We start from the raw sequence: 24,815 nt of genomic DNA on the forward strand, positions 1-24,815 counted from the left end.
TAATTACGTAAAAAAAAACAAAACAAAGTCTTACCTTGGATCAGGCGGTCCGTCTGATAGTGGTTTCATCGACAGCTTGCAGAGAGAGCGAAAGACAAGAAAAGCGTCCTTCTGGAGGATGTGGGAGAACTTAGCACCTGGCGGCTGGCCAGCTGTTGCTCCCGATTCCTAAAGGAGCAGAAAAACAAGCAACAAGTTAAAGAAATGTCTGGTTTTAGAGCTTTTATCTTCCAGATTATTTAACATCAGCAGTATGTGAATGTTAAAGCAATAAGATTTGTTTGATCGTGATCACACCTCAGTAATTATGCTGACTTGCAGAGGTCATTCAGAGCTGGATGACGCAGCAAACACGCGCTACATTTCAAATCTTTAACTTGTTTCATAATTTGTCTCATTAAAGCCACAAACTATTAACAGTGGTTCTTTTTGCAACTTTTCAACAAATGCTGAATTTTAGGTGGACACAGGTCACTGCTGGATTTATACTAGGATTAAATTACAAACAAATTCCCTTTATTAATTAGGCAACCTGGGATGGCAATTGGCTTCACCAAATTATATTTAGGGGCATCAGAGTTTTGGGAAATAGAATAGAATAGAAATGCAAGCCACACTTTTGTAATGACTCTGTAGTTGCTAAAAACTGACATAAACTAAGTTTTCCTGGATTTAACACTTTTAACGTCTTAATTTAAAAATGTATTATGACTTTCTACAGGACATGATAAGAAAACCTCAGTCCATTTTAGAAAAAAAAAAAAATCAGGTCATAAAAGTTCAGCTGCAGTGAAAATTTTTATTTTTAAGGATATTTTGACTAGCAGCTGTAATTCCTTAGTAGTTGAACAGAAAACCTCTGCATATGATGCTCCTGCTCCATCTCTTTTTTACTCTATTTTCTTTCATTCATTCAGTAAGAAGGGAGCAGGACGATTATTTATTCATTAAGCAAAAGTATCAGATTCCTCTGATCAGCTGCAGGAGAAATTACCGCACACAGCTGTTTGCCAATGTGAAAAAAAAAGTTCAGAGTCCAGCTGTGTCAAACGTGACCTTTGGCTTCACAACAGCTTAAGGAGAAACGCCAGAGGAGATTTCAGACACATTCAGATGTTGCCAGACTGAGGACAAGGTTTCAGGAAGTGAAATTTACACCCGTCATAGTGTAAATTTAACACTGGTGTAAATTACACAAAGAACTTCAGGTTAACCTAATAACTTACTTCTTTGGTTGATCATCTCCTATTTATTAACTAAAGCAGGTAGAGTTTATTTTAAGCCATTTAAGTTTGTGTTTTCCAGCTCTTGCATGTCACTGCAGTATTTTCACAGGTATAGATTACACAGCTTCGACACTTCAAACAGCACACAGTAAGCTCTATTACGACCGGTTTCAAACTACTGACAATCCCTATTCTCAAGGCAGATCTTATGAAATTTATATTTTTATGACAACAAACATCATTTTGGATAACTAACAAGAGTGTTTATTTCTGTAAAGACAATGACTCGGTTCTGGGAGAAGAACAGTTTAGGCTGAACATCCAGATACATTTCTTCTGACAGAGTGTTCTAGCAGCAAGGGCCAAAGATGACTTAATTCAAGAAATAATTAAAAAGATAAATAATTATCTAAATGCTTCAGATACCATAAATACCACAGCTTAGTACCCTGGACTTTGCTGTTTTGTCAAAAGGGTCAGTGGAGAAGCAATGAATGACCAAATGTACAACTTAAAGAAATTTCAACACCTAGCTCAGTTCATAAGGTCCAACACTCAGTGTCTTTACTTCCTCACCTGAGTGTCGGTGGAGGAGACGGATAATCTGTCGTCAGGCAACGAGGGCGTAAAGCTAGCAGAAATAGGCGTGCCGGGAATGCCGTTTGCATGGACGTGCTCACTGTCGCTCCCAACTGTTCCCTCGTCCTCCATCGAGCTCTGGGTGCCTTCAGTCGCTGCCTCGGCCGGCGGGGACTCCTCTGGCTCGCCCTCGCCGGTTGACTCCTTGGTGTCGGAGCAGAGGTTCGCTGGGTCCAGGCAGTGGCCTGTAGACACAATAAGTAGAGGAGGAAATGGATTGATAATCTCGCCTTTAAGCATGCTTCAGGAGAAAATAGACTTGGCTAAGCCAGATTGATAATTTCACTTAATATTGAACCACATCGTTTGAAATTATGAATAAAGCATGTCTCACCTCCAGCCACAGTGTTGACCACTTCCTGCAGAATACTCTGGACAATTTCCTGGGCTTTCTCCTCATAGTTAGGTGCTTCCTCATCCTCTTCTTCACCTGCTCCTTTATGTTGTTTGGATGCTGCATCTGCAGGACACGATAATTACAATTAGAATGTGATTTAAACACTATTTTGCAAAAATAAATAAATGCATAAATGAAAATGAAAATAAATTCGATCACTATATTTAACATGGGTACTTTCAGTGTGGAAGCTGAATGTTTTTGTAGGTTCATTTTGCTCATTTTCATAAACAAAGTAAATCTCTAAACAAAAGCAAATACATCAAAAATCATGTTTGAGTTACAGAGAAACTAATTTGATAATATCCTTATTGGTCCTTATGTTGAAAAAAATTCTAGATCAATTCTAGATCGATTGAAGTTGTGTTGTTTGACCAAGCATGACAAGCTATTGGTGTATTTAAGTGTGCTGCACTGGTGCAAAGTTATTATATAAATATAAATATCTGGTGTTAAAAACAGAAACTTTTCAAGTCAATTCAGCGCCGTTTTTCTGTATCGGACTGGTTTCAGGTGATACTAAACCTCAGATATTGGATCGGTACATCCCTAGTTTAATTGTACATTTTAAATAACAGGTCAAATGATTTTGTTGTAAACTGTAATAAGAGCCTACTTAGTCCAAAAATGTTATTCATTTGGGTTTTATTTTTTCAGATTAAATGTACAGTCAAATTCGGAGCATTATTCTCAGTTTAGAGGGGGACTCCATGGGCAGCAACTCACTTGCTGCGGTGGCTTGGTCTGCCTCCGTCTGCTCGTTCTCAGCCACGCAAAACTCAGAACCGTTTTCAGGATCCGGGTTCTCGTCGGGGGCAGGCTGCTCCCCCTGCTCCTCCCGCTCCCCAGACGCAGACCTGCTGCTGCTGGACTCCGGGGCCGGCGTGGATGGGGTGGACGGCGTGGAGGGGGTGGCGATGCTGGGGGTCGCAGGGCTGACGGGGCCGTTGGCCTCCTGGGTGGGGGTCTTGCTGGGTGGGTGAATGTGAGTCTGGAGCTGGGGAGATTCTGGCTCGGTGTGCTGGGCTACTGGGGATTGCTGTCGGTGCCGCTCTCTCTCCAGCTGTTTGGCTTCCTGCAGCTGACAGAGGGATGGGAGACAGACGCAGGCCAAAAAACAAACACAGATGGAGAAGAAAAATGGTTAATAGAAAGCAGCATGGACTAGAAACATAAGTAAGAAAACGCTGGTTACCATCAACCCGTCTGCCTTTCCTGTGAGAAAACTGAGCTCACAGCTCGGCTATAAGACAATTTGTTCCCCCCCCCAATATATACTTAGTGTGTCAGCTTACATCTGCTGTGTGTCCGAGTGGGAATGCACATAAATATGCTGAGAGAAAAATGGCATGCTACTCAAACAGCAATGAGACAAACATTGTGAATCACTTCATGCTGGCCGGTGTGTGTCGAGTCCATTTAAGTTTGCTGCTGGCAGAAAGCATTTCTAATGGAAAAGGACTAAAATATACAGCTGTGTCACGCCTGCTTCTTTCAGAGCAGACTGCCTGCTGGACACGGTAACATTTGGCTTTTTGGACAATTAGTTTTAAACTGGAATCCAGAAAAGCCTCAGTAGATTTAAGCTTAAAGTAATCTTTACATTTACTAAATTGTTTCTTCTGACTGGAAGTAGTACCAACATTTACTAGGGGTACTTTTGGGAAAATTATAAAAATCATGAACAAAGTATTTCAAACAATGAGCGTTTAGGCTGTACTGTGTTATTTTTAAAACCCCAAGATGACAAATACTGCTCAATAAATAAAATTTACACATCATCAAACAGCCTTCTTCCATAAACCAGTTACATGAAGTAGTGCAATTATATCTTTAAAAAGAATGCAATATTTTGACATTAATGACTATGTGTTGATATTTAGTGATGCTCTTAATAAACCAAGACCAGAATTAGCTTTTGTGTTTTTCTAATTTCAGCTTTACAGTGTGTGTTTTCTTGATTATAATAAATTATGTCAGGCTTCTCCATCCCTATTGTAGACTTAAACTGACAAAGAAAATTGTGGAGGGACATACAGATTAGGGTGATGGCAAGGAGGCCTTCCAAACTCATAAACTCAGATCTCATCACCAAAGATAAATTGTCCAAAAAAAACCAGTGAAAACATAAGATGTTGATCACCAATAATAATGTTCCACTGATTATTAATAAATAGGTTGAGAACCAATTTTTCAATTGAAGCTATACAATTTAAAACCATTTTTTTCTAATGTTATGAAAATTTTACAGTGCTTTATTTGAGAGAGACGCGTCTCATCACCCATCAGAAACTAACTTCCTTTTTGAATGGCAATAATACTAATGAGAAATCTGCTGGGGGTCTGAATAATATTAGGTTTAATTGTATCTGTGCTGTTAAACATGACACCACATTAGCATAAAAAACACAACTTTCGTTATAGAGGAAAACAACACTAACAAGCAGTGAGCGTTTCCTCAGCCAACCTAAAATACTAGCTTTGAAATCCAAGAGTGTTTGTAGATTTCCAGAGACTAAAAAGTTGAAAGGAAAATCACACATGTAGAGTTGACAGAGTCTGGGGAAAAAAGTGACACTTTCACAAATTCACAGTAAAACGGCATGACTTAAAGCTTCAGTCGGACATTTACATACACTGACCATGGGTATGCCAGGCTTAAGCTCTGTAATTATTTTGGGTTTTGGACAAAATCCTAACTTTCAAAGAATTGATGGAAAGACCAAACGGTGAGCCCAAGCAACGTCAGAAATGTCTTGGGATAATAGTGCAGAGTGACTGCTGCTGTGATAGATGTCTGATTATATTTCTCTCCTACCAAGCCATGAGCACTTCCACAGCGTTTGCTTTTCTCTCTCTTCTTCTCCGATAACGAGGTTGCAACATTAACCTGATGTCTACTCATTGATCCAATGACGTTGCCATCAGATCTTTCCAACATAATTCAGCTGTGGGAACACTTCCGCCGTTCAGTGATGGGGGTTGCCATCGACATTTCTTATCAAGCTTGCACAGCGTGACATGCTCAAGTCTTGTTAGATATTTGACACCGTGTGCCGTCATCATGTCATCTTTCTTTTCAGCCCTGAAGGATGTATTCGATCTGTTCTTTTTTAGGGTGGGATGAGATAATAAAACTTTAGAGTATTAATTGCACTTACATTATAGTGCAGCATAGCATTAGGAAAACCTGAACTGTTGTAGCTGAACATTACCATTGGTAATCAAGACATCTCCACAGCTTCCCTTGGTTTTATTCACCTTTGTCACTAAGATCTAGATCTGATGTTGACATAGATCAATTCATCCAAGTGGCCAAATATGTTAGCAAAAAGCAGAGTTGAATGCATGACACTAAAGTCAAATGTTCTACCAAATATTGCCAGGAAATTATTTTTGCAATATGCAATATAAACAAAATAAATTGCAAATGCAATCATTTTTAAAGTTTCAATGGTCTATACATTTCTGTTTCTTGGAAACCAATAAAGTCAATATTTGTCCAATATAAATTTAAAGGCCCAAGTCATTCATGCCCATTATGAGTGTATGCAGATATCTGACCAGAAGTTTACCTTATGAAAAATTGAAATAAGAGGAAATATCTGGTGGGAAAACAGAGACTGGGGACACGTACGGATTTTTCATTTACTGATTTACAACAAAAATCTCAAAAAAGCTCCTCACACAATCTAATTTTAATTGGGCTAATGCTTTGTAAGTTTGAACACCACACCTCTAGGTGCTCCATCCTAATTAAACAGAACTGTCGCTATTGTCACATCAAAACCTCACTAAATTAATTCAACGACGCAGCCTTTCTAAATAAGCGATTAGCATCGAACGAGAGCAGACAAACGTACCGCAGGGGACAGACGAGGCAGTGCAAACAAACTAAGCTCATTATTTAAATGCCACCTCAGTCGGATAGTGAAGGCTGTGCGAGACCAATGCTGTGTGTGTGTTTGTGTGTGTGTGTGGGCGTGAACACACCATGCTGAGCTGCAGCCAGTGGGATGCATCTACACACAAATACAGAAAGTTGATCTCCTGTGCTGCACTACAGGGGCAGAGACAATACTCAGAGTCTACCTCGTCTCTCCATCATCGCTTTTACTACTCCGTCTGTGTCTAACTCATTACCAGTCACATATGCTACACATAAAAAAAATAAGTTCACCACTTCCTGGTGCAATTAAAAACCAATATGTTGTGGAGAAGCAAGATGAGCGAGAGAGACCACAGCAAGCATTAATGTGGAAAGAGTGTGCAGCGTTCGTGTGCAGTGTTGGAGCAAAGGAAGAGAACGAATGAGTGCACGGATGGATAAGGGAAGGGGGAAAAAAAAAGGAAGCTGAATGCGCAAACACAAATGCACAGGAAAGAGTTGAAAGAATTCTGATCAGGCAATGTCACGGGCAGTCCTGCACGCTTTTACCTGGCGGTCACGCTTTCTGGAGGCCAGAGACCAAGATAGCTTGTGATTTGTAAGCTATGTGTCCAAAAAGGGGGGAGGGAGGCAGGTGAGGAGGGGAGAAGTGTCATTCAAAAAGAAAAAGATGAGATTAGAGTAAGCTTTTTTCCTTTTTTTTTGCTAATATGATAATACAGGTGCATCTCAAAAAATCTGAATATGATTGAAAAGTAAGTTAATTTCAATAATTAAAAAGAAGCCTAGATTATTATATAGCTGTAAATAATTAAATTTATTTATGTCAATGCTGATGATTATGGTTTAAATCCAATGAAACTCAAAATTCAGACCAATAAACATATTTCTAAAAAACGGCCATGCATTTTACAGTATATGCACTCAATACCTGGTCGGGGCTGTTTGTGCACAGAAAACTGCATCAACACGGCACAGCATGGATGTGTTTAACCTGTGGTTCCCTGATCAACATTTCCATCCTTTTTCTCCTTTGCCCAATTAAGACACTTCTAACTTTGTGTCAGGAGTGGCCTAACACAAGGAGTGTGACAGCGGTAGCCCATGTTCTGCATGGGTGTGTGTGTGGGGGGGTGGGCAGGTGTGTGTGTGTGAAGCTCTGACTCCCGCCACAGACCACAACATGAGATTCTCCCCTAAATTCTTCAAAATCCTTGCATGACTTCAGTTTTCTTTGTTGCTAGTGCAACTTTTTCTGACATACTTTTTCCTTCCACTCAACTTTCCATCAATATTCTTTCATACAGCACTCTGAGCAGCCAACTTCTTAAAAAAAAAAAGGCATTTGTGACACATCTTCAATGTGTAAGATACAAATGAAAGTCGGCTAGACAGCTGTTAAGTCTCCAACATTTAATTAATTATGTGTAATTAATTTATGAGGTTTACTACTTTAATGCAATTACTGAAATAAATTTGCTTTGGAATGATACTCTAATTTACAGAGATGCACCTGTATTATAATCCAAACTTACTTAAATCCTTATACAGCATGGCGTCTACCTATGAATAAACTTCTTTAACTCATTTCAACTTAAAACTAGCTTCCACTAGAGCAATTTTCAGAGACTGTGATTCAAGAGAGATGCTGTGTGTTTACATAAACACAACAATAAGGTGATTTAGTGTTTCTAGAGCATTTGAACGTACTGCTTGGTTCTCCATGCGTGCGAAGATGACGTTGAGCATCTGCGTGAGCGTGGCCTTCGCCGTGGTCTGGTTGATGAGGTTCTTGCTCGCCAGGTAGATGTTGTAACAGGTGCGGACGGCTTGCAGCACGGTGCCTTCATGGATTTCTATGTGCTGGGAGGTGACTGCTGTCAGCAGAGCCTACAGTGGAGAAGGAAAGACAGGAAGTGTGAGCTGAACTGAAATCTTTGATAGCCTCTCTGATCCATTTCCATATGGTTGTGTGTTCAGTATTCTGCAGCGTGTAAAGCAACATTAAGAGTGGCATAGTGGAAACATCAAACTGCAGATGTGACACATACGCTTTCAAAAGTCAAATGATAAAAAAAAAAAGCAAAAAATATTGAAGCATTCAGATCTATTCTGTTTGCTTAGCCACACCAACCTAAAACCACGTCTTCATATAAGCAAATTTGAGACTTTCACAAAAGTTAAAATCAAACCAGTTCTAAAAAAGGTCCTGGAACAGTGCAGCTACATTAACGATTGTCATTTCACATTCCTATTTTCAGAAAATCTGGTGGCATTTGGTTTTTAAGCACTGATAATTGCTGGTTTATTTTCCGAAAGTAGAAAGTCTCCTGTCCAATTTAGTCATTAAGCACATTTTAAACACCAAGTTCATAAAAAGATCTGCACATAAAAAAGAATAATAAACACCAAAAATAACAAAATAAAAGGCATATAACCAAACCACATAATAAATTCTCATAAAATACAGACATTAAATTGAGAACGTCAACTCACACTGGGCGAAAGGCCATCAGGAAAAGACATGTTTTTTTAAAAGAGAAGCTGCCTCTAATATTTAAAGGCAATATGACAGATTAAATATATTTGATGTCCAAAGAAACTGAGATGTGCTGAGTCACCCAAACATAAATCTTAAATGCAATAGTCTAGGTACTTTGCGATGAAAGCATGCATCATGTCCTCCAGGTCGCGCATTGACAAAACTAGCTTAAGTTTTGCTGTTTACTTTGAGTGGACGAAACTCAGTTTGCACAATCTGAATAGCTCAACTCTATTCACGAGTTTGAGTGTCTGCGCAATGAACAGAAACGACGGAGAGTAAAACGATGGAACCTTAATAATCTGTAGCTGCACGCCCTCGTCAGTCTGAGGTCCCTGAAAACACGCGCAGATGGTCTCGATGATCCTGTCGATGAGCTTCTTTCCTGGCGCTGTGCTGTCCGGAGCGCTGCCCGTCAGGTGGCCGTACGCTATCAGCTTCTGCAAGTCACAGAAACACGTCGATATGTAAAAACATTAGCAGCACAGTTTGATATGTCTCAGAGCAGGCCTCGACGATCCTCATTGTTTTGACATCTACTGCAAGGAATAAAAAATAAATAATACCTGACTCCACTTTTTTAAATTTTATTTTCCTCTCAGTAGGAGCTTCCAGATGTACACTGCTGGCCAGAAGTTTGCATATTCTTATCATTAATTTGGGGCTTTTAACAAGGCATTCTTTGTTTCACTATAAAGAGATAAACGAGAAAACAAGAATTCGGTGCACAAGTTTTTTTTTTTTATATATAATATATGTCAAATATATCATAGGAGATTTGACTGTAATATTCAGTCAAATCTTCTCAGCAGGTGTGGAATTATATGTTGTCATTTATTACAATATGGGATTACATTTATTCTTTTATTACAATAAAATGTTAAAAATGTTAGACAGCAGGTATTAAAGCTTGTATTAATTAGCTGAGTATGATTTGCTATAATATTATCATACCACGACTCTGCGGCCTTTTAAATATTATGTGCACACATTCCTGCACTGGTCAAATCGACTGAACCAGAGATAGTGTGACTCCAGGTTTTGCACCTGGAACTGCAGGATCATGAAAATAACAACTCCCTATTAGGAAGTGTGACTCATAAAAACGAAACTGTTAAAAGTAACCCAAATCATCAGTTATGCGAGCAGGCGACGCGGTGATATTCTGGAAGCAGTTTTGATATTCAGCTTAAGGTGTGGCTTAAATTGATAAAACTGCGGGTAATCAGAATATTTACCACATCTGACTGAATCTTTGTATGCATTTTTCTCTGTCTGATCTCCGAAAGATACCTTTTGCATTTTATTAAAGTTTGGTTGATTTTATCTGCTGATCTGTCACATCACAAACCTGGGGGAAGACATGTGTTAATCTTTAACACAGGTCAAAGCCATATCACACAACTTTGATAACAATCAATGAGTTATTATATCCAGTAGTCTGTTATTATATCCACTTTATGCATTAAACCGGTGGCAGCAAGGCATTGACGCCACTGACGGTTCATAGGGTATTCTTGTCTGTGAATGCCTGCATTGCTTAGTGGTACCTTAGTTATTCTTTAACATCCTACTGTAATTATTTTAATTGACAAAATTGGGTTTCTTACTCAGAAAATGATCAGTAAGCACATTAAAACTGGTTTTGGCAGCTTTGAAACAGGCTAATAACAAGCCTCTGGATGGGGCCAGCTATCAACCCTGTTGAAAATTTATGGATGGTCTTGAAAAGTAGAGATATTTAGCCTCAGCACTTCCTCCATGTCCTTCTGCACAGTGTGCCAAAAATGGTTAATTGAAGGCCAGTCCTCATAAATATGACAGTGAGCAGTGTTACTTGCTAAACAATCTCCCACATTTAGCATCACGGTAAATTAATTGGCCAAATTTTCTTCCCAGGTAATTATCTACTTTTTAACATTACTTTCTCACCCAATCTTTTGATAATTTCACTGTTTATCCCACATGGCTTTAATATGTATTATTTAATTATCTTTAAAACTTTCTTTTCCCCACATACTTCTTTCAGATCAGCTTCTAACTGCAGTTTGTTTTATATTCAGGTCTAGATAAACGCCTCGGTTTCCCTATTTTGTAATTTGCTCCATTAAGGCCTCATCCAAAGGTAGCTATTAAAATCCTAGTTTAGCAAACCTTATTGGTCCTTCAGTTGGTTCTAACTCTTTATTTCTTTCCTACTCGGCAACTCCAATGGCATGTTTGAGTCCATTCCAAAACATAAACCTTCTGTCTGTTTTGCTTGTCAGAAAGACTAATCCTATGCTATCCATTGCAAGATTCTGTGTGAAACAACAAGGTTTTATTTTGCAACTAATTCAAGCAAACACAAAAGGCAAATACCCAATTGGGGATTTTTATCTTTTTCCGAGTGAAATCCTAGATAACTATGATGGTTTAGAAGACCTCCTAGCACTGACCTGTAAACAGTCGAGTGAGGTGATGACGATGCGAGGACATTTGGATTGACATGCTAGCTCGAACGGCAAGAAGTACTTGTCAGCCTCGATGAAATTTGTCTTGGATTTGATGGGCGGTAATGTGCTGGAGCCAGATTTGCCGTCTCCACTTGGTGGACTAGGAGAGGAAAGAAAAGAGTAAATACAAGGGGGGAAAAAAACACAGATCACTCAGTTCAATCTGTCAACTTGAGGCAAGAAGAAGGGTTCAAAATCAGTCTGACACACTCACACTTCTCTTGACATCCACGCATGGCTAACAGAGCATGAAAAATTAAGTGCCAGGGATGTTATGTTTCACCATACAGAAGAACTGCTTTCTGTTTCAAAGCAGGAGCAGGATGTTAAGCATGGCCTTTTGGTAATTTGGATTTAGATTGACACCATGTGTTTATGATGCCAAATATTTTGCTTCTGAAATTTCAAGGAGCAGCAACACAGAGATAAAGACAAGGGCTGCTGGTTTCCCAGACACTGCTGCCACACCCACTGCACAAGCTGGAGTAAGAGGAAAAACAGACAACGGGTGAGCACTACAGAGGGAGGCTGGGATGGAGGCAGACTGATAAAAAAGGGAGGAGGTTGCATTGTTTATGTCTTGGCAATGAAAAGAGGTGACTTCAGCCCGATTCAGAGGGACGACCTCACCGAGTGCAGCAGGGCACAATCATGGGGGGCAGGAAAATAAGAGGGGAGAGAAGGAATCAAGCATGAGAGCAGGAAGAAATTACAATAGGAAAGATTCAGAGTGGAGAATGAATTAGAAAGCTGTGGAAAGAGGAGAAGCTGGACACTTTAACAGCCAAAGAGGCAAAGGATACAAGGGAGTTTACACACACTTTCTTTCTTTCATTTTAAAAGTGTCAATACATATTGTCAGTTTTAATAGTTACCAGTAAGAGGGGAATGGACTGATTAGAGGTAAAAAGTGGGTGATATGTCGATGGGCTGCCGCAAAAAGATCATCTATGAGTGACATTCTGTGCAATGCAGTTCTTCTAAGCACTAAAAGATGTTTATCGTTTCTGGATCTTTGGAGTGAATAGTACAACAATCAATGTGTCTGATGTTTTTCCAATCATTCCTCTTAGATGTCAGGGTGTTTTTGTACCTGGCCAACATATATAACAGCTATATGTGTTAGCAGCATACAGCTGCTAACACCATAGCTACCAAGACCTTAAAAAGTTCACAGTCTACATCAATGATACATCCTGTTGATTAATACTTTTCCTCGCTGTGGCTTTTTGAATATTTTGCCATCTTCAGATAAAGCTGATGTTCAAGTTTCAATTCTTTGTGCCAGCCTAAGATCCCTGGCTGCTGACTGTGCATTTTCCTTTGCTTACCCAGCTTATTTTAAGTGAATAAATGCTAGAAATCCTTCAGTTTGGGACTTTAAGAGTCACTAGAGAAAAAGAGTAAAATAAACCTCAATTGTGATTCTAGCGATCTGAGAGGAAATATCCTTGCTGAACTATTTTCACATTTCAGAACACACATCATCTGACACGAGACATACCGCAGATTATTTAACATATTGTGAGGTATAACAGCAGGTAATAAGAAAGCATCTAGAAGCACAATAAGCTGTTAAGCAATATATTTTTAAGAAAGAGAAGAAATACAGTTCAGGGTAAGTCGATTTTAGCCACTGGAGGGACATTATAGAAAATAGAATAAGAATTAGTCTTCCTGTGATACCAATGCAACTTCAATGGAAATAAAGTTGCTTTTGCTTTGTGAATAAATGTTTTTAGATTTTTCAATGAAATTACTGTGTAGATCATGTAACAGTTGTTCCTCTAAATTTAACAATTTTAGTGAAGGGTTTTGCATATATTTTTTGCTTTGCAACTGGATTTGTTTACTTTTTGGACTGAAAACCATCTGGTCTGTTGCATCATCTGGTTTCACCAAGACAGGCAAAAAATACTTCAATTTGGGGGAAAAGATGAATAAATAAAAAGATAACTTTTGTATTGAAAACTCAAGGGTGAGTTTCAGTGCTTTCTTATTGCCAAAATATTTTTCTTAAAACCAGGCGACTTATTTTTTTCTGTCAAAAACAAAGCCAGTTATTTTTTTCTGTCAAAAACAAGAACAGTCATGCATTCAAAAAGGGCTATTAGCAAAAAGGGCCATGCTGGGAAACCGGAGGGCTGCAGGCTAGCGAGACGACAAATTAACCAGCTAATATGACCTTGCTGTACTTGGTTCCCTCAATGAAGTGCAGAATAGAAATAATATTCTACACTAAGCACTTGAAAAATTTCATTAAATTCAGTAGCTCTTTATTCTATATTTTATCCTAAACTATATAAGTTAGTTTACATTTTTAACTATAATAATTTTGCAGGATTGGATATAATTATTGCTTTTGCTTTTTAAAGCAAATCCTTATTCATATTACATTTTACATTTTTGTGTAAAGACAGTTATATTATGAAAAACATTATATTTTTACTTTTATTTGCAACCAATAACATGTATTAATTGACACTTCTTTATTCAACTGAAATGGGAAGATTGAGGATATTAAACAAATGAAATTTAATTCTGTACCCAACACTTCCTTATTGAAGGTCTGAGATATGATGGTGATGTTTTGAACCTTTTAATGAAAAATTCAATGGAAGGAAAAAGTGTGGTAAAAACAGTGCACAAGCAAAAGCAATAACAGAAACTTTATTTTGATTTTTAGCCCAAATAATCAATAATTCATAAAAATACACATGTAATTTGTCATCCTGTACCGAAACTACCAGAGTTTTCCTTTTTAAATTGAATTACTTTGAATTACCTTGATTTGGTATTCTAATTTATTTAGATCCAATTCTATGCATCAAGAAAAATACACTTGAACCAGCTGGACTGAGGCCAAAAGCAGCAGCTTTTCTGCAAACGGGGTGAGGCCCTCAACATGTTTATTCCATCCGACTTTAACTGTGAAAATTTGGTGAAACCTGGAGGATTAGTGAATGACACGGAGCGTATTGGGGAGAAAATCAAGGGAGAGATGGTAAAAAAAAAAAACTTGGCAGGGAGAGCAGAAGATGTGGGGGCTACATTACATTCCAGGGTCGATGTTACTTAGCAATTCCTTTCAGGAGCAAAGCACAAATAAATACAGGCCAAAAAAACCCATCAGCAATAGGCAGGGGTTCATAAAGGAAACTAATAATGACCAAACAAAGGGGTTGTTGGGGAAAAAAGCCCAGAGAAAAGAACCAAATCAGTGGGGGCAGAGCAACAAATGCCTGGTCACACACACAGAGCATTATGATCCCCTTTACAAGCCTAAACAATGAAGAACAGCAACAGAGAGGCCTGCAAATGAGCCCTGAATGCAGCACCTAATCAAGCACAAATAAACAGAAAATCCATCAAATGACCAATGGCTTACCTTAATTTCTCTGATTCTTCCTTAATTTCCTCTGAAAGAGAAGAAAAGAAAAAGTAGAACTTAATACTTTTGCAACATTTAACTAAAAGGTAGCGTTTTTGTAAAAACAGAAACTTCCTCTGAGGTAAAACAATAGAAAAACCACATTGTGATTCACACATTAAAGTTAGCAAACGCCATTTAGCTGTCAAGATGTCTCATTTACAACACCACGAAACACACGACACACAGAACCCATTCTCCCCCCAGAACCTTGATAATATATCGCCTCAGTAGCTGCACAGTGCCAGAAATACAATCATTATTCACTCTGCATCATGTCTGAGAGATGGGCCAACATTGTGTTTATTTCACAGATCTTCAGGTAGCAAAGCAATTGAATGAAGTCACTGAAAACTGTGAAAACAGATATAAAAGAGCAGAAAGCCACACAACGGGAAGGATGAGAGAGAGGGAAAGAGACAAAAATAGAAAGCTGATTGGTACTAGACATTAAAGGGGCCTTCAGCGATGGAGTGTTTAAAAACACAGATACAATTGGCTGCGTTCTCACAGAATTGCACCTGCCTGTGATTGCTGGGAAAACCTCGGTCACAATTATTTCACTGCTGCAAGGCTAAGAGTCTTTTCAGAGGACTCCATTTAGAGACAATATTTTAGCTTTTAACATTTTGTGGAAATAAATTAAAGCTGGTTTCAAACATTTTTTACAGCAATTAACTTTGTGTTTGTGGGTCAGCCACAAAAAGAAGAGGTTGGGATCTGGAGCTGTGCCAAATTCATTACATACAGTCATAACGTGGACCAGCACATGGACTGAATCGGACAGACTCTTGGGTCTGATTTCTCCATTTTCTGCTTTGCTTTGTTAAGTATGTTCCCTGCAATATCCAAAATAATATAAATTAAATCAGTATAGTGTCTAAATAATCCATCTGAATCTCGGATTGTGATCTAGGGATGAAATTTCATAAGAAATATATTCATATTCATAAGTAAGCAGAATGTTTGTGCATATAAAGTTCTTAAAGGAGGCCTTCACCTTTAAGAAAATCTGTCTAAATCCTTTTATACGAATCATTCTCTTATGGAGGCGATAAATAATGAAACGGATAAATGTATATTTATGGGATTTAAAACATTTGACTGATCAATCTGGGAATATTTTACCCTGAACATTTACTGCTGCTGAAGTAAAAGGAAGCATTGGAACCAAAATGAATGACTTCCTCTAGCTGACAGACTAATCAAGTCAGTGTTTACGAGGCTTAATGGAGACAAACAAGAACAGTGAGATGAGAGATACAAAATGTGCAGATGAAGAGATTTAAAAGCGGATGTGCTAAATCCTAACAGGAACAACAAAAACAACCATTTTTGGACTTCATAATGTTCTTTCCTGTTGAACATTTGCTCAGGCTAAATATACAGATGAAGCCAGAAGTGTCAGGTAAAAGGCTCAAGGTACCCGCAGCATTTGGTTGTCCAGTGGTCTAAAAAAGGTGATGAAGCATGGAGTGAAACTAAAATACATGCCAAGTTATACAATTGTGAGTAGAGTAAAAAAAAAAGAAGATTATAACCGTTTTTTTGGCCCTCAAGACTTGTTTGCTTATTTTCCGTAAGCAAACAACTTTTAATTTGTTCCCTTCAAATACTGCATGTAACATTGATTTTCGATGGACTTTTGCATTTGCGGCTTGTAAAATAAACATGTTTCCATCGCATCTTACTACTGTTGATGCGAGGAGTGGCAATATCGAAAAGCGAAGTTCATCCTACAAGTCGTAACTGGGGGTAGATGGAGTTGCTCCCAGTGAGAAAATAAGAAATCTGGGGCAATTTCCGTTCATTTTTCTGAGTGGGAAGATGGAAGTTCTCAGTTTCTAACACAGCATTTGAAGAAAACCACATTCCCATGATGTTGTATCGAGGCACTTTTATGGATACAGGTACAAGTGCACACACGGTATCCGGCAGATACCTGGTGCCTTATGCCATCTTTCTTACTTAGGTCGAGTGCCACTTCAACAGAAAAACTTTTAGAGCTCCATGAGGAATGAGTAAAGACATTAAACCTTGAATCTTCTCATTAGTTTGCTGCTTTCCCATTTCACCCTGACTTTGACCCAGATTAAAACATTAGATGATGGTGATACATTAAATGAGTGCAAAAGTCAGCAGGGCAAACGCCTTTTTCCTAGGGAGTAATTTTAGGCTTTCCCTCGATCATCGGGGGGCGACTACATGTAGAGAGCTCCCTTTCCCAAGCTGCACTGCAACTTCAAAAGACAGGGCTTGTATTAAGCAGCTGTATCCACGCAATCCTCACTGACCACAGTTAATCCGGACACTTCAGCCCATATGCCTTTAGGTTGTCATCTAAATACAGCACTAAATCTCCCTCATGCTGTCTCCGCGGTGTTGTTTAGTGAATGCAATTTCAAGGCGAGAGAAGGGTAGTGAAGGGGAAGAAAAGAAGAGATGGTAATTGCTGGGGAAACTAGAAAATGATCACATATTTCAGTCCAGCCTAGAGTATTAACAGTCCGCCGATGGGGAAAGAAAACGCTTCCTGATTTTCAGAAATAAGTCATTTCAATCAGCAAGACTGGCATGGAAACCTTTTCCACTACTAGCCACATATATAACTGAATCTGTTTATTATATTATAACCTGAGTGGCAGATGTATTAAACCCAACATACCAGCAAGCTTCCCTCAGAAACTAAACAAAGTCTGATATACGAGCCTGAGACTTCAGGGGGGTCGGTGAAAAATACATGAGATGATTTGCACCTCAGCCTGGAGTCGGCTTGGACTAAATATCCAATTGCCAGGATTACAGAGGACAGCTGTAATATACTGTAGCATTTAACTGGAAGAAAAGGAATGAAAAACGCAAGATAAGAAGATTATCAGTTGCATGCCTTTGTTAAGATGAGTGAAACCCTATTAGACGGCTAACAATACTGAGTAATAAAGGCACGACAACCTCCAAGCTTAAACAGACAACTGGGATGCGAGTATAGAGCCTTGACATCTCATACAGAGGGGGAAAAAAACCAGCAACATCACACTCTTCCTCTCAACCTGGTGGGTTCCTACCCTGCCCTGTCTAATATGCGTTTCAACAGGGGCTCATGAATGATCCCCCTTAACCAAGCTTACTGTGAGCTACAAACAAAAGCTGATCAGGGTCTTAGATATCAGCAGCACAAACACACAGTCAGCCTCTTGGCATGCAAATACACACCTGTAATAGATAAAGGTGATGAATTAGCAATAAAATCGAGCCAAAGGTTAGAAGCTGGATTGTAGGAGAATCAGTGGTTAAACTCTAAAGGCAAACATTGGTTAAGACTAGTATATGAACTTCTGCTCCTGGATTCACATTTTAAACCATTCATACTTGCTTGTTTGTGCCAGTGAGTGTATGCAAACAAGATTTGAAGAAATGGTGGGCATTAATATTCATGGAGTCTTTCTCAAACAAGTAAGCACACTTCTAAAACACACAGCGCAAGGCAAATATTTTGTTACGTTACAACCATAAATTTCCATTCATTTCAAATTTTTTGAAGAAAGGGCAAAACAACGTTACATTTAAAAGAAACTGTTGTCCTGTCTGTCTCAAGCTAAAGGCTAATACACAGACTGCTGGGCTTTTGTGTTTTATTAGTGAGCAACAGATAAGGGCTGAACGACTTCAGAAAATATGCAATTCTCGTACCGTTGTTGAAAATTTTTCTGTCGATTCTGATCAATTTACATTTTTCAGACTCTTTATGCACCATAAGACAGTGGTAAAGAAAGCCCCTCATTGTTAGCTTTAGCATCTCAGTCACTAGAGATTTACATCAGGTATGGGCAAATATGGCACTGATATGCAGAGCAAGAATGCATAAAACTTTTAATATTGTAAACATCCAAATATTGCATCCTAATATTTCTTTGTGTGCATTGATATTACAGCAGAAATTATGATTTATAATATTGTGTGGCTCTAGAATAGCCCAAAACTGCAGTTTTAAATTGTGGATTGGAAGCTAAATAATGTTCTTCTAAGACCCTGATATGTGTGGCATGCATTTATATTCAACCACGTTACCCCTAAATAAAGTCTAATGCAACTATCTAAAGATTATGCCTTTATATAAGAAAGCATCATCTTCTTACATAAAGATGATGATTCCCTGATGAGATGAGCCTCAAATTGAACTTTTTGGAAGATATGCAAAACATTGTGTGCTCAAAACAATGACAATGCACAACAGCCTCAACCTGGCAAACTGGTAAGAGTTAACAGGAGCTGATGCTTCAAGAAAATGTAACAGAGGCTGGAAAACTTGAGACTCAGGTGGAGTATTCAAGTTTGATGAGACAAGACGTTATATACACAGCCAGAGCTACAATACTTTGGTTTAGATAAATGGATTTTCTTTTGATCTTTTACATAAAATCTCACTAAAACTGAAGTTACAGAAGTTTATAGTTGCAAATATGACAATGTGAAAGGTTCCACGGTTATTAATACTTTTGCAAAGAATTGTAAGAGTACATCATTTGTACAAATGGTTTTGGTTACACCTTTTGTTAAGCAACGCCACTTCCAATACAAGAAGAAAGGCAGACAGCTTTCATCATGTATCACATCAAAGTGCTCAGAGTGTCCTGCTGCAGCCGAGAGGAGTTTAAAGACTTACTCAGGCCCCACCCTGCCAGAGCGCTGTGACAAAGCATTCTTCAGCCCTCAGCAGCAAAGAAACCTGCAGGGAGTGTCTGCCATGGTTACAACTCCACACAACCACTGATGCTTGACCTACTGGTACTAGACACTCCTCAGGCGTGCTTGGGTTCATGGAATGTGTTGTGCAACATCAGATTATTCAAATGTAATCCCATCTGTCATTTCAGATGACTGCATGCAGCATCCAGGTTCTGTTTGTATAAAAACAGATGGAAATGGAAGTTTAAACTTAAATTGGTTTGTGAAGTTTGGAGCCAAGATGTGAGGTTTTAAAAACTGTTCCAAGACTAATAATAATCAATTGCTGGTGAATGGAGATGTCAGCAGGTGGTGCGAAATGAAAAAGTGAAGAAACACAAAATTACAAAAAAATATCCTGTTTGAAGTAGAGAACTGAACCAGGAGCTGGCTCAGCTTGATGTCATGCAAATTTAAAGTTCGCCATCTTTTCTCCTGTAAACAAATCTATAGCTATGACCCTAATCTCCTGTTAACAAATCTAAAAGGTCTTAGACGTTCTTGCTGGTTTAATAGCTATGAAAAACATTTTTGAAGATGCTACGAATTATATTTTAAAGCTACACATTTTACTGCAGACACAAGCAGAAGGCTGTGAATATTTCAGCCAACAAACAGCACCACACGTTAGATGTGCCTGTACTAAGACTTTACAACTACACAGCATAGAATTTTCAAAGAAGTTTTTATCTTTACTTGTAAAACAAAACAAGAATAGCTCCCTGTGGCTAACACAGAGTAAGTTAATGTTTAACTGGACATTTTGGGTTCTCAGACTGGTCTGGTTTGTCTTTACTTGTTACTATCTATCAGACATTTTGATCAATGGGCATTGTAGCTTAGGGTCTATTCATATGACAGGTCAGCCAGAATAACAATACAAGTAGCTGAACTGAGAAAAAAAAAATATCTCAGTCTTAAAAATAAAAGTCTTAAAGAAAACATGATATGCTTTGAATTTCCTCACTATGGCCCTAAAAGCAAAGCAGTTTAAATGCGAGTTGTAGTGTGTGTTCAGGCTGCGGGACATTTGAAGAGGACATTTGTCAAAACACAGAAACTGTGTGTCTATTTGCTTCTGTGTCATAATGCAAGAAAAATGAAATATGCATGGGGTGATTTGAGGTTCTGAACCATGGGCTCCATTGCTCACCCTTTATCTGGTTGTGCAGAACACACTCAATCCCACAACATACAAACAATGGCTTTCTGTGGATAACCCAAAGCCATTCACTTAACGAGCTTTAATGTTCTTTGTGTGTGGTTTGGAAGAGGAAGCTGAAGAATCATGAAAGTATTGGATAAAAATGAGAGACTCACAGATCACAGATTTTGTAAAGCTCCACTTGTCTGCACCAATTATATAGATTGTTCTAAAATGTTAGAATACCTTTAAAGGTACACTTTTTTAACATTTTCTTTTCTTTAATTGATAACATAGGTTTATTGAAAAAATATATATATTTATGAAAACCATCTCAAAATTTTCATTGCCTGAAAATCTGCAAATTCAGCAAGATGATCTAGGTTCAGAGACAGAGGTCTATTAATAAAACCTGACTGCAAAAAATAGCATTATTTCTCACTTATTCCTTTATAAAGCCAATTATAGCTCACTGACTTTCAGCGTATAACCATCACGTATAACCAGATTATTAATTGTCTGACCATCCTTGCATAGAGCATTATAACATATTTCCCAGATGGTCAGTTGATATTTTTATGTAAAAAAAACAAGACTGTGACATTATGGACCCAGTCATAAGCAAAAAAACTGAATTTCATAACAATGACTTAAGCATAACATTCAGAGGGAAAGCATGTTAAAAACAATGTATACTTTAAAGACGAAATCTAATTTATTTCTACATATTTTAGACCCACAAAAAATGTTTTTTTTTTAATACAGCAGCATATATGGCAAGATAGGAGACATTGTGACAGAAGCTTAACAATTAGAACAAGAAGCAGTTTCTCATAGGAGTAGTTTGTGGGTCTGAGCATGTACTTGCACGGATTTTCAACCATTTTAAACAGGAAATTGAGTCCTTCTTAACAATGTTGACACCTTCCTATAAAGCAATGATGAGTTGACAAATTTCTACATTTTCATCCTGGAACAAATGTCAAAAGCTCTCCTGCCTGTCAGTAATTTATTTTTTTTAAAAAGGACACAGGCAATAAGTTTTGTATCAAGTCACAGTTCAAGCCTATCCTCCTTCCACAAAACTGCTGTAAACTCAAAGACGAATCAGATTTTTTTTTTTATGCCCGAATATGATTTTTGATCCACAATTTATAAAAAACTAACTGTGTGTACAGCATGTACAGCCGTGCAATGACAAGCCACATTCACCAGGACATAGAGTCTTGCTGCCTTTAGCTGTTGGATGAACACTAACTCAGTAACCAGATGTTGTGATAACAACATATCCATCACACTGCATCACTGCCACAACGCACATACTGCAAGAGCACAAATTCAAGAAGCTCTCCTGAGAGATTTACCATTTCATCACTTACGATACAACTGAGGGTGCATGGGGATGTTTAGCTGGCAGGAGGCAGCCAGATAAACAGACTCCTCCCTGGAGATGCTCTTCAACACATAACAGCTCGCAGAGAGAGGACGACGAGTTCAGACAGAGTGAGGACAGTAAAAGGGAGATGGAGATAAGCCGCAGGCTGCCCTCCAAAAAAAAAAAAAAAACTTGGTTATGTACCTGTCCTATTACTCTGATCTTTACTCATGAGAAAAACAAGCCTGCCTTCCCATTTTTCAAAACATGCAGCCGAATGTCTTGCTTGGTCAAAGTATAGTGATTCATGTTCAGTTTTTCTAACCCTGGGAAGTCAGTTTAGTATAAAATATTGTTTATTGTTTCAAACAGAAATGCTACAAAAGAAAAAAAAAGTGTATTTCCATCTATGACACATAATGTGGTCAATACTTTGTTGTGGCTACTTGCATGAAGTAATGCATCAACACAGCATGGTATGTAAGCTTCCTGTGGCTCTGCTGAGGTTTTGAGGAACAATTTGCAGCGTTAAATTTAATGTCCAAGGTGTCTATATAGCTTTTCAATGAGGCTTTGGTAAGTGGAGTTTCCTGGCTAATGAAGTGCACCGATACCAGAGTCAAAGTATTGGTTCTTATAGCAGTGCGGGAAGGTGCCAAAGTCCTGCTGGAAAATTTATTTAACATCTCCATTAAGCTTGTCAATAGATGGTGGATGGTTGTGCCAACTTTGGACTTAATAAAACTCAAACTTCACACTGGACCTCAAGAAGAAACTTGGATTTACAATCCTCTCAAAGCTGCAGCTATCCCTGTTGTTTGTGCATCTTCCTTACATCAGAAAGATAGTCAAGCAAAAGACAACAATTGTAAAGGGGGCAAAATAAGTAAGTAATAAGGACTGAGTTTTTTCTCAATAATATATTGAATATAAAATTTCTATTAGATATCAGAAACAACCCAAGTAATTCACTAATAGAGAGAAATCAAACAAATTATTTAAAAAAATCAAGACATAGGTAAAAAGTCAAATGTTACTATTAAACATTTGAAGACATGGACGTAAAAAAATTGTAGAGAGTCAACAAGCTGAAATCTGTTAGTGTTAAGAAAGCTTTCCTGCTGCTGTGTGTAAATTAAGCTTATAGCATATAAGACGGTTCCCATTTCCAAAGTATTGTTGTGGTGCAATTGGTGGAAACAAAGAGAGCTTCACAAAAAAGCCTTACTGCTGAAAACATACCAACAGAAGAGGTTACAGCTAAGTATGCAAGATACATTGGCACCAACATCGCCACCGATCGCTATCAATCGTTTTTGACATATTGGTGTCAATTCCAAAAATAAATCAGGGCCGATATAAACCGATATTTATTTTCATCTTGTTACATATTGGCATGTTCAATACTCATTTTACAAGCTGTCGATGTGATATGAATAACTAAAATTATATTCTTAAGAGTCAAAAAGCAAAGATTTATGTCCTGCTACATTTTATTTACATAAACTTAAAAATGTTTTCATCAGCCAAGAGCTTTTGAAAACATTTAACCACGATGTACACATACGCTAATAAAGACCACACCGAGCCTCTTCATTTAGCTTTTCTGAAGAAGCGCTCCAGGGTGCATCCACCTCCACTCTAACATATAAATATACAGCAGCTGCAATTACAGAGAGCTTGATTAAAATCCGACCTGAGACTTTTCCATTGTCCGGGATGAAAGGAAAGGTTGCACAACTCTAATTAAATTTGGTGTGGAAGAAGGAAGTGGTGTCAAAAGGTTGTCTGGGCTGACTAATCGCTTGTGTACTAGTGTATGTGTGTGTATCTGAATCTTTGTGCGTGTGTGTGTGTCCCACCAATCCACCGCCCTCACTCACGCTTGTATAAGCCTCTGTCTAATCACTAGTCTCACTCCTGTGGCTGTATCAAGGCTTTCATTTTGAAGCCAAAAAGTCCCAAAGCACTTTGCCTCCACATGGCCTTGATTACTCAGCTGTTGGTTTTGTTACTGAAATCAATTCAGTTTAATGATTTCATTCTGGTCAAATAATTTAGCCCTTTCTGCTCAAATGTTACGACCTACCCTTTCAGCCCTGTGAAAGAGAGCTATTACACTTGCTGCACCAGCTGGAGACAAATAGCCAATGAAATGAAAATAAAAACAGTGTTTGTTGTTAAATACGCCCTCCTTGACTTCAGCCAAAATAACCTTGTTTAATCTAACAGCTCCTAAACTCCCATCATTTGGACCATCTCTGGTAAGACAAATATACACAAAATTTACATAGACTGTATAGAAAGATGCAAATCTATTTTCTCTTGTCTGACAATAAGTCATGTTAACTTTTTATTTTTATTCCAATTAGGATTAAAATATTTTCTATCTGATAAATGGCAGCATAAAAGTCCGGCAGAATAGTTTGCTGGAATTCCGGCCCATTCCTCCTGACAGAACTGGTGTAACTGGGACAGGTCTGATTTCTTGCAGACTTTTCAGCTCTGCCCACAAAGTTTCTATCAGAAACCTCTGTTTGGAAGAACCATTTGTTACCAAGCTTTAACTTCCTGGCTGATGTATTTTCTTCAATAATTAAACTTTGTGTTTTCACAAGTAGACTAAAAGTTTTCCATATAAAACACCATGTTATACAGGATGTGTAAGCAGTGCTGAATTTTTTGATTCAAGTTGCCTAGTCTACATTTTACGGTTTTCTTGCCTGACCAGTTCAATAACACTACAAATCAGGAGTTCAAATAAGCACCCACCACTGGCCAAACACCTCAATCTACAATTTTAGTTCAATTTTAAACACTCAAGTTCCACTGTCTGCTTTCTAGTCGGCCTTTCTTCCACATCTCAATGCGGCATTGCAAGTTTGTTTCAAAACAAATATTCTGAGATGAGTACAAGTTATGAATACAAATATTTTTTTAAAATCTAAGTAAC

The 24,815-nt window shown here is 38.2% G+C and overlaps 1 protein-coding gene across 2 annotated transcripts in view; it reads right to left on the reverse strand.

Annotated features, from left to right (window-relative positions):
• Window positions 1–24,815, reverse strand: part of arfgef1 (ADP-ribosylation factor guanine nucleotide-exchange factor 1 (brefeldin A-inhibited)) — a 54,062-nt gene that overhangs the window by 21,433 nt on the left and 7,814 nt on the right. Inside the window, exons 2-10 of one of the 2 annotated variants that reach the window (XM_032551175.1) lie at window positions 14,577–14,607; window positions 11,132–11,288; window positions 8,987–9,133; window positions 7,862–8,041; window positions 6,701–6,754; window positions 2,989–3,343; window positions 2,200–2,325; window positions 1,803–2,050; window positions 35–168 (exon numbers count right to left, since the gene is read on the reverse strand). In XM_032551175.1, coding sequence (XP_032407066.1) covers window positions 35–168; window positions 1,803–2,050; window positions 2,200–2,325; window positions 2,989–3,343; window positions 6,701–6,754; window positions 7,862–8,041; window positions 8,987–9,133; window positions 11,132–11,288; window positions 14,577–14,607 — 1,432 coding nt within the window. The remainder of the gene's footprint in view (window positions 1–34; window positions 169–1,802; window positions 2,051–2,199; window positions 2,326–2,988; window positions 3,344–6,700; window positions 6,755–7,861; window positions 8,042–8,986; window positions 9,134–11,131; window positions 11,289–14,576; window positions 14,608–24,815) is intronic. The other variant, XM_032551176.1, reaches the window with a different exon arrangement.

The sequence above is a fragment of the Xiphophorus hellerii genome, chromosome 21 (assembly GCF_003331165.1).
Source record: "Xiphophorus hellerii strain 12219 chromosome 21, Xiphophorus_hellerii-4.1, whole genome shotgun sequence".
NCBI classification, from domain to species: Eukaryota; Metazoa; Chordata; class Actinopteri; order Cyprinodontiformes; family Poeciliidae; genus Xiphophorus; species Xiphophorus hellerii.